Genomic DNA, 14770 nt, shown 5'->3' on the forward strand with positions numbered 1-14770 from the left:
ATTATTTTTCGTTTTTTTAGTTCGTAAAAATCTTTACTAAGGACAAAGCACTCTCCACGCCACCTGTTGTACTCAGTGTTGCGGTTTAAAGGTACTGGGGTCGATTTCACAAAGAGTTAAGTCCTAACTTAGGACTAGTCCTAAGAGATACCAAACACGTATAGCTAGTCCTAAGTAAGGACGAGTAACTCGTCCTAACTCGAGATAAGACTAGTCTTAAAGGCAGTGGACACTATTGGTAATTGTCAAAGACTAGCCTTCACAGTTGGTGTACCTCAACATATGCATAAAATAACAAACCTGTGAAAATTTGAGTTCAATCGGTCATCGAACTTGCGAGATAATAATGAAAGAAAAAAACACCCTTGTCACACGAAGTTGTGTGCGTTTAGATGGTTGATCTCGAGACCTCAAGTTCTAAATCTGAGGTATCGAAATCAAATTCGTGGAAAATTATACTTCTTTCTCGAAAACTATGGCACTTCAGAGAGGGAGCCGTTTCTCACAATGTTTTATACCATCAACCTCTCCCCATTACTCGTTACCAAGTAAGGTTTCGTGCTAATAATTATTTTGAGTAATTACCAATAGTGTCCACTGCCTTTAACAGCGTGATCAGTCTGAACGTGATGTTACAGACTGGTTTATATCTTGTCGGTACGTGTTTTATCTACTCCCACTAAATAATTTGGCAGCTGTCATGTTTTGGTAGTTTAGGGTTCCTGAAGGGACTTCACCGAACACGTTCTGGGTCATGACCCATCAATCTGTACCAGTATCAAAAACCACATGTTATGTCTGTGGCTACATTAGGTCAACACATTAGTAATTATTTTAACAACGTGCAGATGCATGGTGCCCGATCGCACTGTTATTGAACTTGATGTTTGCTGATAGGCCTACTCTGATGCCGCAGTTTATGCTAACATGCCATGTAACAACTTTGTTAAAACTGGGACTCCCTCGTTGATCCTAGGAACAGTCTATTTTCATAGCTTTGCTTTAGGAAAATAAAACTTGCCGAGGATCACCTCATCAAACATAGTTTTAAGTATAACACCCAATGCAGATAACTATTGTAAAAGAAAGGAATGGAAGAAAAACCAAACGATCGTATTCTGTTGCTCAACTTTGTACCACGGTGTTAATCAACTTAACGATAAATATAGACAAACATAAAACATAGGAACGTAACCTTTAATGACAAGGATAAAAGAAACCACAGGGAATCCAAACTCTCTCTAGGAAATCTTTATCAATTTTCGTTCACCCACCCTTCAAACAATGAGGACTGTTACAAGTTTTCATTTGTTCCAAGAACACTCGTTGTATAGACAATACCAAACGGGGACAACTTTATTTTACTCTCGATATGATGTCATCTCAGGAAAACAAAGCACTTTCAGAGCTCTGTACCCGATTTCACAAAACACGGTTTTAAGACCAGTACAGGATTGGCTGTAAATAATTTCACTGCATCAATTCAATTCCATTCAATTTAGATACACATTTTATTTCCATACTTCTATGACAAATATCGACAAGTATACATGTAACTATGGAGTAAAGCAACACAATTATTAAGTATAGCAGTATACAGTAAGCAGGATAAGTGTAAAATAGCTAGTATGGGGCTATGTTGCATGGTAGGCAGGAGGTTGTAAAACAAACAGTCACAGACAAACAAAGAAACAAACAGACTGAAATGCCAACACACCGGGATAGACGAACTATATAAGACATGCAGCTACTCAGACACAGGATGCATATAATATAGATCAGAGATAAAACAATGAATTTATAAATAGCGAAAAGATGGCAAAACAGTAGGTGCGGAAGATAGAATGTAAAGCTCGTTCAGGATAATAATTGTACAACGTCGAGTTAAGATGTCAATATTAGTCGCCAAGAAAAGACGTAATTTGGTAGATTATATGTCGTCAACAAAATACGTTAACAAAATACGTGTATAAAGCGTCTTATAGACGTCTGTCCCCACTGAGTAACGTGTCATCAACTTATTGAATTTAAATTTAATTTTACTCGCTTTATAGTATAATTACAAGGTTTTTACAAGGTAATAATGCATAATAAAGGACTTCGCTCGTCCCCAGTGCCCTGCTTCTTTTAACCAAAGGCGCTGGGATGGGCAAACGTATCATGCACGCACATTGGTTTAACAATGCGCAGTCCCATCATGCATCACACTCACACTGCGCCATATTTCTATGCACTGCATACGTGAGGTACTTTCTGCACAAGAATCTGTGCAAGCGATTAGCCCATCCCAGCGGTTCTGGATAGACTGGCCGCTGGGGCCGAGCGAAAATAAATGACTAGGTCTAAAACATTAGTTCTACTTTCTAAGTTACCCAAACTCATCAGGGAATCATCTTCAACTGCCATTTTCAAAACAAAACTCAAAACCTACTTCTTCAATCAGCCTCGTCATTAATCCTTTTTGTTGTTCTGTTTGTCTCTCCTTCCTCGCTTTGTTCTTGTTTTATTCATTGTTCAGCGCTTTGATCTGTGTTAAAGGCGCTATATAAATACCCATATTATTATTAGTATTATTATTCTACTGGCACTGAGGGCGCTATTGGTGACGAGTTGTCCAGGCGGCAACGAGGATGGCAGTGAAGGCAAGCAGCACAAACGTGGTCCGACTCAAACTCAAGCACTGCGGGAACAGAGCTGCGAGATGAAAACAAAACAAACGTGTAAAGTTTCATTTAATTAATAGTGGTTTTGGCAGATTTATTACTTAAACTCTGCTAAAAAAAACATTAACAATTATTTCAAACTTTGTCTCAAAAGGGGAGTACAGAGAGGCTAAGAAAAGGAGTATCCGTGCCCTAAAAAGTTGTTGCTTTATAATTCTGACATATAACTGTTGTGACATCAAACTTAGAAACATACCACTTGAGTTAACGTCACATCCACGTCCAGAGGTAGTGCCTGCATTAAAGTAAAACATTATTAATGGTATTTTAAATGAAAACCGACAAGTGCACTTATCGAAAAGATGAGGGTTCGCCCCGGTGTTCCTGGCTGGATTGGCGGCATATTGCACCACAGCACCTTGTAAACCATTACATGGTGCTATATGTAAAAGGAGTAGATCTCATAATTCAAATAAAAACATAGTCCCACATACCTTGCAGGAAATACTGAATGGGAATAAACAAGTAACTAAGGTTCTAAAAAATTAGTTCTCATTTTATTTACAAATTGAAGAGTAGTCCCCGACCCGAGAGGGCGCTGTTCGTGACGTCAATCGAGGCATGTGTAGTCTGGCCCCGTACACTACGTCTGGGTACCTGATTGGTATGATGCCTACGTACAGAACTACGGTCACGGAGCAGACTACACGCACTACGGCTGCTGTGCGGACGGTCCACACTCGGATTACCCTGCACGGTGAATCGCAAGCTAGACATGTCCTCAAAGTTCAAACTTACCCAAAATTGTCGCGTTTGTCATACGCTCCTCTAGGTTCGTCACGTTTTTCAGGTACCTTCTTTGACTTCCCACTCTGTAAAAGTTGTTTGGATGGCGTCATGATTTAGATTAATTTTTCTCTTCATGTCATGTGTGATGTATTCCGGATTCGAAGCAAGACGGCTCGAAGTGTTCGCTGCACCCAGCGCTGAAAAAGACGACGGACCGGACCACTATTGCACTTGTGAGTCTGACCTTCGCGGCCCACAACCGCCTATACTTGGGATCTGCAGGAAACACATGCAACCTGACCCTATCTTTAGTTGTTTTGCTGCATCCATCAGCAATACACCAGGTCGGCATTGCCGGAAAAATTAAAAAAAAACTTTTATCGAAACGTACTAACTCACGACTTGGACCGTACACGTACTTTGCACGTGTATTTACTCTACGCACGGCTGGCAAAGTCTGCCTCGATTGACGTCACAAAAGGGGTAGGCGGAGTCAGCCCCCCAAACAACTTTATCTATTGTTTTAACATAGAAATCGTGACAAACAATTACTAAAAAACATTGTTTTATTGTTCATAAGCATATACTCTTAAGTTTGAAAGAAAGAAAAAAAAATCTATTTCCAGGTGACTTTAAGAAGATTACAAACCTGAAAGTGTGGTTGGTTCCTCGTCTTTTCCATTCGAAAAATAAATGATTGGAGATTCCACATTCGTCCAAAACTCACTTGCTGGCCCTTTAACAATCGTGGCCCTTCCAAAAACAAAAAAGTTCTACAAGTTTATTTCACAACGAATTTGATAAATTCATTACCTGAAATGTACCTTTAAAGCCCTTATACACTTTCGGTACAGAAAAAAAAGTTCACAGATTTACCAAAAAAAATTACAGGGTTTACAGAGAGAGGGTAATGGTGAAAGACTTCTCCTGAAATATTAGTCCATGAAATGCTTTACTTTTAAAAACATGTCATGACACGGCGAAACGTGCGGAAACAAGAGTGGGTTTTCCCGTTACTTTTTCCCAACTCCGATGACCGACTGAGCCTAAATTTTCACTGGTTTATTATTTTATATATAAGTAGTTGTTATCTCCGTCGATAAGTGTATTTTGTTGTATTGTATTATCATTATTCCTTCAGGGTATTATCCTAAGGTATTTCTATTATTGTCCCGCCCGCTTTCCCCTTTATTTATTTCAACCACTGCATTTCTGGCATTTACTTTGTATTGCTTTGGAATGTCTAGTATGCCCCGGGTACCAACGAAGTGGGCGTTGGCTGCTTGGTACATATTATTCTTGCAGCGTACACCTTAGGCTCATTTCTGTTCTGATTCCGTTGTGTTCTGTTCGAGTTTATTAAGTTCTTCTCAGACATGTAATTTTCCGTAGCCATCTCCCGTAAGTAGCCTTGTTCTGTTTACAACTGTTATTTCTCGCATTTGTCTCCCTTATGTATAAATATCTTTATTTTAACCTTCGCAGTCAAAACTTCCCATATGTTAATATTTTCCTGTTCGGTATATTCAGCAAGTTGCCGTTTTCTTGTTTTCCTTATAGTTATTTATCACCGTTTGAGTCAACTCACTAGGTTCCCCTTTTACGGCTTATGGTCTCTGGAGTTAATTTCTCGTGTAATTCATTTTCTTGCTGCTTCATTCAGTATTTATTCTATTGCTTGGAATTATATTGTAGTGAACAAGTCCCCCGTTGTTTCCTGTATATTTATTGTTGGTTTATATAACGTTTATACCAGAATACCTCAGAACGTCCCCCGTTGTTTCCTGTATATTTATTGTTGGTTCATGTAATGTTTATACCAGAATACCGGTGAACGCCCCCAGAATACCGCAGAACATTTACCATGTGCACGGACGTAGTTTCTGAGTTTCTCCCGGCAATGATGTAAGTTTATTAAATGTATTAGTTATTTCACTGTTGTAATTTAACGCCGGATTTGTCTTTGTAGTGTCTTAGGCCGTGTCCGAAACGACGACTTCGGCTACAGCTACGTCTAGATCAGCGCGTCTACCAGTGTTGAAGAATAGGCAGACGCGCGCGATCTAGCCGTAGCTGTAGCCGAAGTCGCCGTTTCGGACACGGCCTTATATATATTCAAGTTTCACTTTTGTATCAGCCCTCGGTCGTTGCTTGGTTTATTGTTGTATCTCGTTCTGCATTTAAAGTTGTTTTTGTTAGACTGATATGGTTCACCTTTGTTCCCCTTCCCTTAATTGTTTAATAATGTGGATTTTTCATGTCATTTAATAAGCTATTTATGTGTTTGTTATTTATAGTTTTACCTGTGTAATGTTATACACTGAGTGCGAATAAATGGGAAAGCTCATCTAAAGGTCTCCGCCGTCTCCTTTGTACCGTGCATGTGACAGTTGTGATACACAAAATGTGGGACTTGGACAATACTGTTTACCGAAAGTGTATAATGGCTTTAAAGCATTAACTTGCCTGCGGCATGGTTTTGAGTTCGTTCAGTACCAGAACAAAAACTTGTTGAATAACAATCAAGAACTTCCCAATAAGGAATTGTTCACTGATCGGTTCTCACAAAAAGAAAAGATCCGTAGCGACCGAGTTGGGGTTTATGCTATCCCCACGCCAATACTTTTGTAAATCTGTATAATTGTAGACTTAGTAAAATAATTGAAAAACCAGCAGTACATAACATTTCCATATCCAGAGTTAGCACATCAAACTGATGCATTATGATACGATTTATTTTCTATATACACCGATGGACACTCCAAAATTTGTCATACTATTATAATTACGATGTAAACTCGCTGGTCTTTCGGACAAAAATACTTAATGACAATATTACAAAAGCGTTTATGTGGTAGCCTATTACTTGAAAATGATAGGTCCCTGGTTCGAAGAAGGCGGTGTCCACGAAGCTGTTACGGCGGTCTTGGGTGCATTGCTGTTGTGTCCCCAAGCACTCTGCGGATTGAAAATTATGATATAATGATATCTGATATATGAAATTACCGTAAATTATAGGTCATTGAACAGGTCTCTATGAATATGGACAAAAAGTTAAGCGTGGTCGATTACATAATGTATGTTTCGGTTGAGTTTGTTAGTATTATAACACACCTCGTGCTTTATCTATAATCTGGTTGGCTGAAACACAGTCACGTGGGATGAACTAATAATGGTCTAGTGATCGCGCGCGCTTGTTTGCGGGAACTAGTTCCCGAGCGGGCACTAGTCTTTGAAAATAGTGCCTGGTTACGAGCGCCCTCTCTTGACTTAAATCTTGAACAGCAACTACAAAACTTCCTTTCTTTTCCAGATTTCTGCTCTATTGAACATTAAGACCTCGGGCCTGTGAGTGACCAGAAGAGGGGCCTATTTCCCTTGGCCTTCGGCCTCGGGAAATAGGTCGCTCTTCTAGTCACTCAAAGTCCCTCAGGGGAATAGACGTACGCTAGTTACCTCATTGCCAGTCAATAATATGTGTATAATCAAAACAAAACTTTTTTACTATTCTTATTACTATTTTTTTCTGAGATATCGCCAAACTCACAAGGCTGGACGGCCACTTTAAGGTGAGGTCTACTAATAACTGATTTTGGCTATCGACCCAATTCAACTGTCACCAGGGACACTCTGCCTGTTGCCAACTACCCCTTGGGCTGTATCATGGTTACCCTCTTCACATACCGTAAGAATGCTTGGGTATAGGAGCCTGGCTGGTGGAGCATGAATGCACTATACCTCACAACTTTTTACGAGAATAAGGGGAAGTGCCTAGGCAGTGGACACTATTGGTAATTGTCAAAGACTAGCCTTCACAGTTGGTGTATCTCAACATTATGCATAAAATAACTAACCTGTAAAAATTTGAGCTCGATTGGTCGTCGGAGTTGCGAGATAACTATAAAGAAAAAAAACGCCCTTGCCACACGAAGTTGTGTGCGTTTAGATAGTTGATTTCGAGACCTCAAGTTCTAAATCTGAGGTCTCGAAATCAAATTCGTGGAAAATTACTTCTTTCTCGAAAACTATGGCACTTCAGAGGGAGCCGTTTCTCACAATGTTTTATACCGTCATCTCTCCCTATTACTCGTCACCAAGAAATTTTTATGCTAATAATTATTTTGAGTAATTACCAATAGTGTCCACTGCCTTTAAAGCCAGTGGACACTATTGGTAAATGTCAAAGACCAGTCTTCTCACTTGCTGTATCTCAACATATGCATAAAATAACAAACCTGTGAAAATTTGAGCTCAATCGGTTATCAAAGTTGCGAGATAACTATGAAAGAAAAAAGCACCCTTGTCACACGAAGTTGTGTGCTTTCAGATGCTTGATTTCGGGACCTCAAATTCTAAACTTGAGGTCTCGAAATCAAATTCGTGGAAAATTACTTCTTTCTCGAAAACTACTCCATTTCAGAGGGAGCTGTTTCTCACAATGTTTTATACTACCAACCTCTCCCCTTTACTCGTTACGAAGTAAGGTTTTATGCTAATAATTATTTTGAGTAATTACCAATAGTGTCCACTGCCTTTAAGTGCACAAGTGTCATGACTGAACGGTGAACTAGACCGCTCGGCCACGACATGCCCCAATATCCAATGTTAACAAATTATTGCCGAATTTCAAAAAGTCGTTGCGTACCAGTTAGGCCATAATGTGGATTTGATTGTTCATGGGATAGTACTTACTGCAACAGTTACGCATGTGATAAACTTAGTACCGCTGGAGACTGAAGTAAATTCTCCCAAAGCCTCAGTGATATCTCGTCCTGTTGCCTGGCGACGAGCCTGTACAAACAACCCTGAGAACGCGTAGCCCCTGTTGGCCTGCACCGTTACTGTGTCCATAGAAAGTGGAAATAGAACAAAATACAGAATTGGAAAAAAAAAAAAACTTCGAAGATCACATACAAATTTACACGGTCTAATGATAATGATAGTAGAACACATTGAACATTTTCTGACTGAAATGTCATGTGAGAAATAAATAAAACTAACTTCACGTTGGGAATTTATCGCTCAGAGAGCGTTTTGTTCATTTTTTTTTTTAAATCGATTACATGCAAAATGTTTAATCGTTTTTTTGATAACTATTTTATTGTGTCAAAGACGGTCGATCGATTTAAAACCTCGACAGGTTTGTCAGTTCATGTAGTATATGGTGGATTACATAAAGTGCTTACACTGCCAGCAACTGTATTGTTAGCAAAAAACAATTCTGTAATATTCATTTAATTATGATGGGGAAGGCGCGGTCGTCTATGGCAAAACAGTGCAACTAATTTTGTGGTGTTTTTGAGAAAAACAGTTGTCTGGGTAAGTTGGGGGCGCTCTTTTCATATAGCCCGGTCTCGTTTTCGCACGTGGCTCCATTATCAAGATACAACTATACAAATTGTGGTCTTTTTGCCTTTTTGTGTGTTTTGGTATGGCAAAACGCATTATGTTGACTTAGATACTTTGTTCTGGCAAAACGGTCCATTTATAAGAAGCAGTCTTCTGCTTGACTGTAGCTATGTGTTCAGCACGTCAGTGTTTATCTGGTAGAAGAGGCTTTCATTATGATGTAGTGTTTTGGGTTTAGTAAATTTTTACCACTACGGTAGTGTTCACATGGCAGAACGCCTTATCTGTATGATACACCGTTTTTGCCAACAAAGAAATTCAGAAATGTTTCATTCTATGTTACACTTTTTACATGGCAAAACAATGTATCTACAAGATGCTTCATTACTCCCTATCTTGTAATGTGTAAAGGACTCGTACCATGTAATACATGTGAAGCAGTGTTTTGTTTTGCCAGATATGGTGGTATGTGCATGACAGTATGATCTCATGGCTAGATCTAGACCATCTAACAGCATGCTATGCGCAATGCTACAGCACCAACTGCAACAACATGTAGCCTTTTAGTTCAACTAAAATGAATGAGAAAATAGAAACCATTACAAAAACAGTAAGTTTTAATGAGCATGAACTGCTCATGCTGTACTAGACATAGGCATCCTTCGAACCCAGTCACTAATGTTATGAATTGTAATGTCATTAACTCAAGCTGTGAATTGCCATACATCTACATGTACACATTTTTTGTAGGTGTAAGTTTACTGTTTTGTAGGTGTAAGTTTACTGTTTTGTATGTGTAAGTTTACTGTTTTGTATGGTGCAAGTTTACTGTTTTGTATGGTGCAAGTTTACTGTTTTGTATGGTGCAAGTTTACTGTTTTGTAGCTGTAAGTTTACTGTTTTGTAGGTGCAAGTTTACTGTTTTGTAGGTGCAAGTTTACTGTTTTGTAGGTGCAAGTTTACTGTTTTGTAGGTGCAAGTTTACTGTTTTGTAGGTGCAAGTTTACTGTTTTGTAGGTGCAAGTTTACTGTTTTGTAGGTGCAAGTTTACTGTTTTGTATGGTGCAAGTTTACTGTTTTGTATGGTGCAAGTTTACTGTTTTGTATGGTGCAAGTTTACTGTTTTGTAGGTGCAAGTTTACTGTTTTGTAGGTGCAAGTTTACTGTTTTGTAGGTGCAAGTTTACTGTTTTGTATGGTGCAAGTTTACTGTTTTGTAGGTGTAAGTTTACTGTTTTGTATGGTGCAAGTTCAATACACTAATCAAAATAAATTTGTACCGCAAAACATGAATTTTGTTTTTACAAAATCCTTAAAATACTCTTTAAAACCTCACCGTAATGAGCCGGAAACTAAATTTGTGTTTCTCCCCAGTTCCCCAAATCACTTATTAAAAAAAAATAATAAAAAATACGGTAGATTCAAACCAGTTCGAAAACAAGATTTCTTGTTTCGGTTGATTAATGAGATCAAAACTGCCTTAGTGATGTTTTCATACTTACATATTGTAAGTTGAGTTGTATTTATTGATGTGTTGTTGTTCGATAAAGTTCATAAATGTGAATAATGTTGACCAAATTTGTAAAGTCATAATAAACAAAAATTAAATTTGAATCAATCGAAAATTACTTCTTCGCCGCATGTTTCTTTCTAAAAGGGATATTCAAATTTTGACAATCAACGTATTTGGTTGATAAATACTTAATAATAATAATAATAATAATAAGACTTGTAATGCGCACATATCCACCCTGCTGGGTGTTCAAGGCGCAGTAAAACCAAACACAAAACAAAAACAAAACACAACACAAAAGAAAAACAGACACAACAAAATTAGTCATTGAAAACCTGTGACATAAGATAAGTTTTGAGAAGAGACTTGAATTTTGCAGTACAAAGACAAGATCGAAGACTAAGTGGTAGAGAGTTCCAGATGCGTGGCGCGGCCGAAGAAAAAGACCTGTCACCCCATGAGTGTCGAGACTTGGGTTCAATGAGGAGAAGCATAGAACTCGATCGAAGATTCCTTGATGGATACTTGTGATACAATTGTTTCAAAAAAAATTGTTTTACGCAGTTTAATAGGATCGTACAATTAGATACGTTGTTCTGCCATAAATTGACGTTTGTGTTAAACCTTTAAAATCGTTTACATTGTTTTGGTAGGAAATATTTTGGGAAAGCGGACAATTTATGGGAAGTAAGATAAGAACATTACTAATGATTTTTAAATTAATGATTGATGCATTGTTTTGCCATAAAAATACATTATTTAATATTAGTAACATAAGTTGCATTATTGTCAATGAAATAACAAAAGTGGCAAATTAGACAATTTGTTTGGTAAAACAATGTAACTTCGCTTAAATATTAATAACAACAAAACCATTTGTTCTTTTCAAACGATTTTTTCTGGCTGATATGTCAACAACTCACAAATATTCTGTAACAGTTTTAGTTGAATAGAGAAATACATTAAAAAATAGCAGACGATGAATCTTTGAAGCACTTTTTCTTAAAATGCTCATTTTCGAGTTGCATTGTTTTGCCATGTGAACGGCCGGGGGGCCCTTCCATGGCAAAACAACACTCGAAAGACGTTCATATCTTTGTATATAACTATATGATTATTTCATTTGTCGCAAAGTATCATTATAGTATTACCGCAAATCCGGAGCGGTTATGTCAGTATGCAGGAAGAAATATCCCAATATTATTGCAGTAACACTTCTCAATCCTGCGCTTTTCTGATTGAAATTTTGGGGCGTAGAAGATGATTTCTTGTTTTAACATAACCACTTTTCTTGTGAAATGAAATGTTTTATACTATCAAAAGCTACTACTTCGACTTCGTAAGGCAAAATTACACAAAAAGCGAAGTTGACATAATATTTTGCGTAGGCCTACTAGGCCCAACTAATATATATCTTTGAAATAACGATTGGTAATTTAATTTTCCATTCAACGGTATCCTATAGGCTAACGTTGATGACTTTTGAATTTTAATTGCAAATATCAGTTATATATGATTGGTAAATAAATGATGGCGCTGTCCAATTCAGCGACATTTTGAGACTGTTGACTTGATACCATAGGTGTGCAAACATAAAGAAAAGTGTATGGGTGGGGCCCATGTCAATTTAATATATATCTGCCAGTTGGGTTACTGTACCTACCTCCATGCTATAACCATGGGGTGTGTGGTGGGTTGATATATTTGGGGTGACCGAGGAAGCCGTTATTACGGTGGTGCCATTAAATTGTGTATAGGTGGGGTGAGACCGCGGGGATATTTTTTTCAGATCCCCTTCTTATATGATAGCAATAACATGTTTTCGTGCCTCAATTTCGTGCACTCTAACATACAAACGACATAGAGAATTGGTAATAAATTTGTTTAAAGGCAGTGGACACTATTGGTAATTACTCAAAATAATTATTAGCATAAAACCTTTCTTGGTGATGAGTAATGGGGAGAGGTTGTTGGTATAAAACATTGTGAGAAACAGCTCCCTCTGAAGTGCCATAGTATTCGAGAAAGAAGTAGTTTTCAACGAATTCGATTTCGAGACCTCAAGTTTAGAATTTGAGGTCTCGAAATCAACCATCTAAACGCACACAACTTCGTGTGACAAGGGTGTTTTCTTCTTTCATTATTATCTCGCAATTTTGATGACCGATTGAGCTCAAATTTTCACAGGTTTGTTATTTTATGCATATGTTGAGATACACCAACTGTGAAGGCTATTCTTTGACAATTACCAATATTGTCCACTGCCTTTAAAGCCACTGATGGAGGCGTACCCGGAATTTTATAAAGTTTACTTAAAACTGTGACCCAGTAGAGGCCATTCAAATACCAATACATTTGACGGATTGATTAGATTGTAATTATAACACTTACCATCAATTGATTTCTTATTGCCGTATGTATCGCTGCTGATCATGATAGTATACGGTGCTCTACCACTAGACGTTCTTGGCCTGTGGCCTGAAGGTTCCATATTTTGACATACCCCCGCAACAGCAACAGGTGGACCCGACGGGTAAGCCATTACATGCATCCCGGGCATCATAGCTAACGCTAAAAGTGAACTGACACAAAGCATCACTAAGATACTCATCTTTTCGTCTAAAGTAAATGTCTTTAGCAAATGATTGTTTTATAATGAAGCACGTTGGTCATATAATGTACCCATACAATATAAAGCCACACGATGACGTCATCAAACAGAATGTTATTAAGTAAAATTTGCGGTGACACCATGTAAAATCTCTTTGGTGAGTAGTGGTGGCTCTGTGAAGAGCCGGGTTGCACTGCTCGACGTTTCGGTCAGAGAGCTCTTACCGTCTTCTGGAGAATTCTTTCAGAATGCTATCTGTTGCTATTTTGAACGTCAGCAGACCCACCTCCTGTATTCTGAATAAGTCATTGACGCATTGGAATGTATAATTCCCCACTCCTCCCCTTTTTTCACAATGATTTTCAACCAACCAAGATGGTATACACAAATATCAATCTTCCACTAATATAACATGACAATAAGTTCAAACAGGGGTTGCATTCTTCTTTAAAAACCTCCAGGCATAATGTAACTGTCTCCTTTAATGTAGTGCACCGATCAACACAATACACGCACGAAATCGTACAATTTGACTGCTTCTGTTTTATTTGTACGTCCTTCGTCTATTTGTTTTAAAGTGTTCCTTAAATTTATTTTTGAGTATGTGCATTGAGCTCTATTAATATTATAATATTTCGTTCTCGAATTGTAAATGTTGTCCTTTGTCTCCATGCATCTGCATGTCTTTAGCGAGCATTGCCTATGGATTCATTTGCTGTGCCATTGCCTCGTCGATCTAGTTCTTGATACATCTTTACTGTAAAGTTGTACTCTTTAAATTGATCGCTCTTGAGTGATAACGTCTTTGATTTTTTTTTTTTGATACTGTGGGGAAACACATTAACTATACGGCTCCAGAGGTGATCCTTGGTGCGTTCTATTTTTCCCGAGGCGAACACCCGCTCTAGAGATTTCCTCAACGGGGGTTAACGTAACCAATACATTTTATGTTTTATAATACCCAATAGTGCAAATATTTTTCTGCCCATCAAAACAAATCTCTGAGACCTGACCCCGTTTTAGATGAGGAATAGCCCAATTTAGGATATCAATGAATATGACTCCCCGGGTCATTACACTTTGAAGAAATGGCTTAATTAGTCATTGGAGGATTGGTTAATCGACCCATCCCATGCGCTGGGCGTGGCGTCGGTATAGACCCTTCCCACCAAATAGTTTATGTAAAATGCACGCATTAACACGTTTTAACCCGTTGGTTGGCAAAAGGAACATTATGCCTTTTTGTACAGGGATGATGGTAACGCAGACGCTTTGTGCGTCTCTACAGCTTTTGCCTACCAATAGTGTCTGTACGCATGCGTGAATGTATTTAGTAATGAAATCATATTTCAAGTGAAGGGTCTATTGCATAAGGTCCAACACCATTGTAAACAGTCACAACAAGAAACATTTACACACACACACAAAATTTCCCATGTCCCCACATTGGACATAACCAACACATTTGATGGTGTGGCTTGGAAGTTTTATTCTCACTTTATAGCGAGTGAACAATGGCTATCCCAACATTATGTGGTAGGAAAACCCACAGATTCAAACCTCAAATAAACCATTTTGTTTCACCAAATGTGCAAAACTATGGAATTAAATATGTTGTTAATTTTCCATATAATGCATACACCATTAACTTTAATTACAATGAATCTCACCCTGTTCCCTTCACATCATACTAGTCAATAATGTGACACTCTGGTGTCAATAATGTGACACTCCGGTGTCATAATGTGACACTCCGATGTCACAATGTGACACTCCAATGTCATAATGTGACACTCCAATGTCATGTCATAATATGACAGTCCTTTTGTCACAATGTGACACTCGC

General features: G+C 38.2%; 2 protein-coding genes across 2 annotated transcripts in view; one reads left to right on the forward strand and one right to left on the reverse strand.

The window, feature by feature from the left end:
- Positions 1-2209: 2209 nt before the first annotated feature.
- Positions 2210-12924, reverse strand: LOC117297754 (putative defense protein Hdd11-like). The gene is made up of 6 exons (XM_033780902.1): positions 12705-12924; positions 8145-8293; positions 6319-6410; positions 4102-4205; positions 2920-2958; positions 2210-2694 (listed from the first exon to the last, which is right to left on the reverse strand). Exons 1-6 carry the CDS (start codon positions 12922-12924, stop codon positions 2597-2599), a joined length of 702 nt encoding a protein of 233 aa, XP_033636793.1. The 3' UTR covers positions 2210-2596.
- LOC117297537 (RNA 3'-terminal phosphate cyclase-like) overlaps positions 4771-14770 on the forward strand; it is a 32989-nt gene continuing 22989 nt past the window's right edge. Inside the window, exons 1-2 of the mRNA XM_033780630.1 lie at positions 4771-4853; positions 5276-5357. The gene's annotated coding sequence lies outside the window, so the exon portion shown is untranslated. The remainder of the gene's footprint in view (positions 4854-5275; positions 5358-14770) is intronic.

This window comes from Asterias rubens, chromosome 12 (genome assembly GCF_902459465.1).
Source record: "Asterias rubens chromosome 12, eAstRub1.3, whole genome shotgun sequence".
NCBI classification, from domain to species: domain Eukaryota; kingdom Metazoa; phylum Echinodermata; class Asteroidea; order Forcipulatida; family Asteriidae; genus Asterias; species Asterias rubens.

Bases quoted from the DNA above. Each gene is read 5' to 3' on its own strand.
- LOC117297754 (XM_033780902.1), bottom strand. From the start codon at position 12,924: ATGAGTATCTTAGTGATGCTTTGTGTCAGTTCACTTTTAGCGTTAGCT. The intron at 6,411-8,144 runs GTAAGTACTATC...TTCAATCCGCAG, and splicing joins TCACATGCGTAACTGTTGCA to AGTGCTTGGGGACACAACAG. The intron at 4,206-6,318 runs GTAATAGGCTAC...TGTTTTTGGAAG, and splicing joins CAGGGACCTATCATTTTCAA to GGCCACGATTGTTAAAGGGC.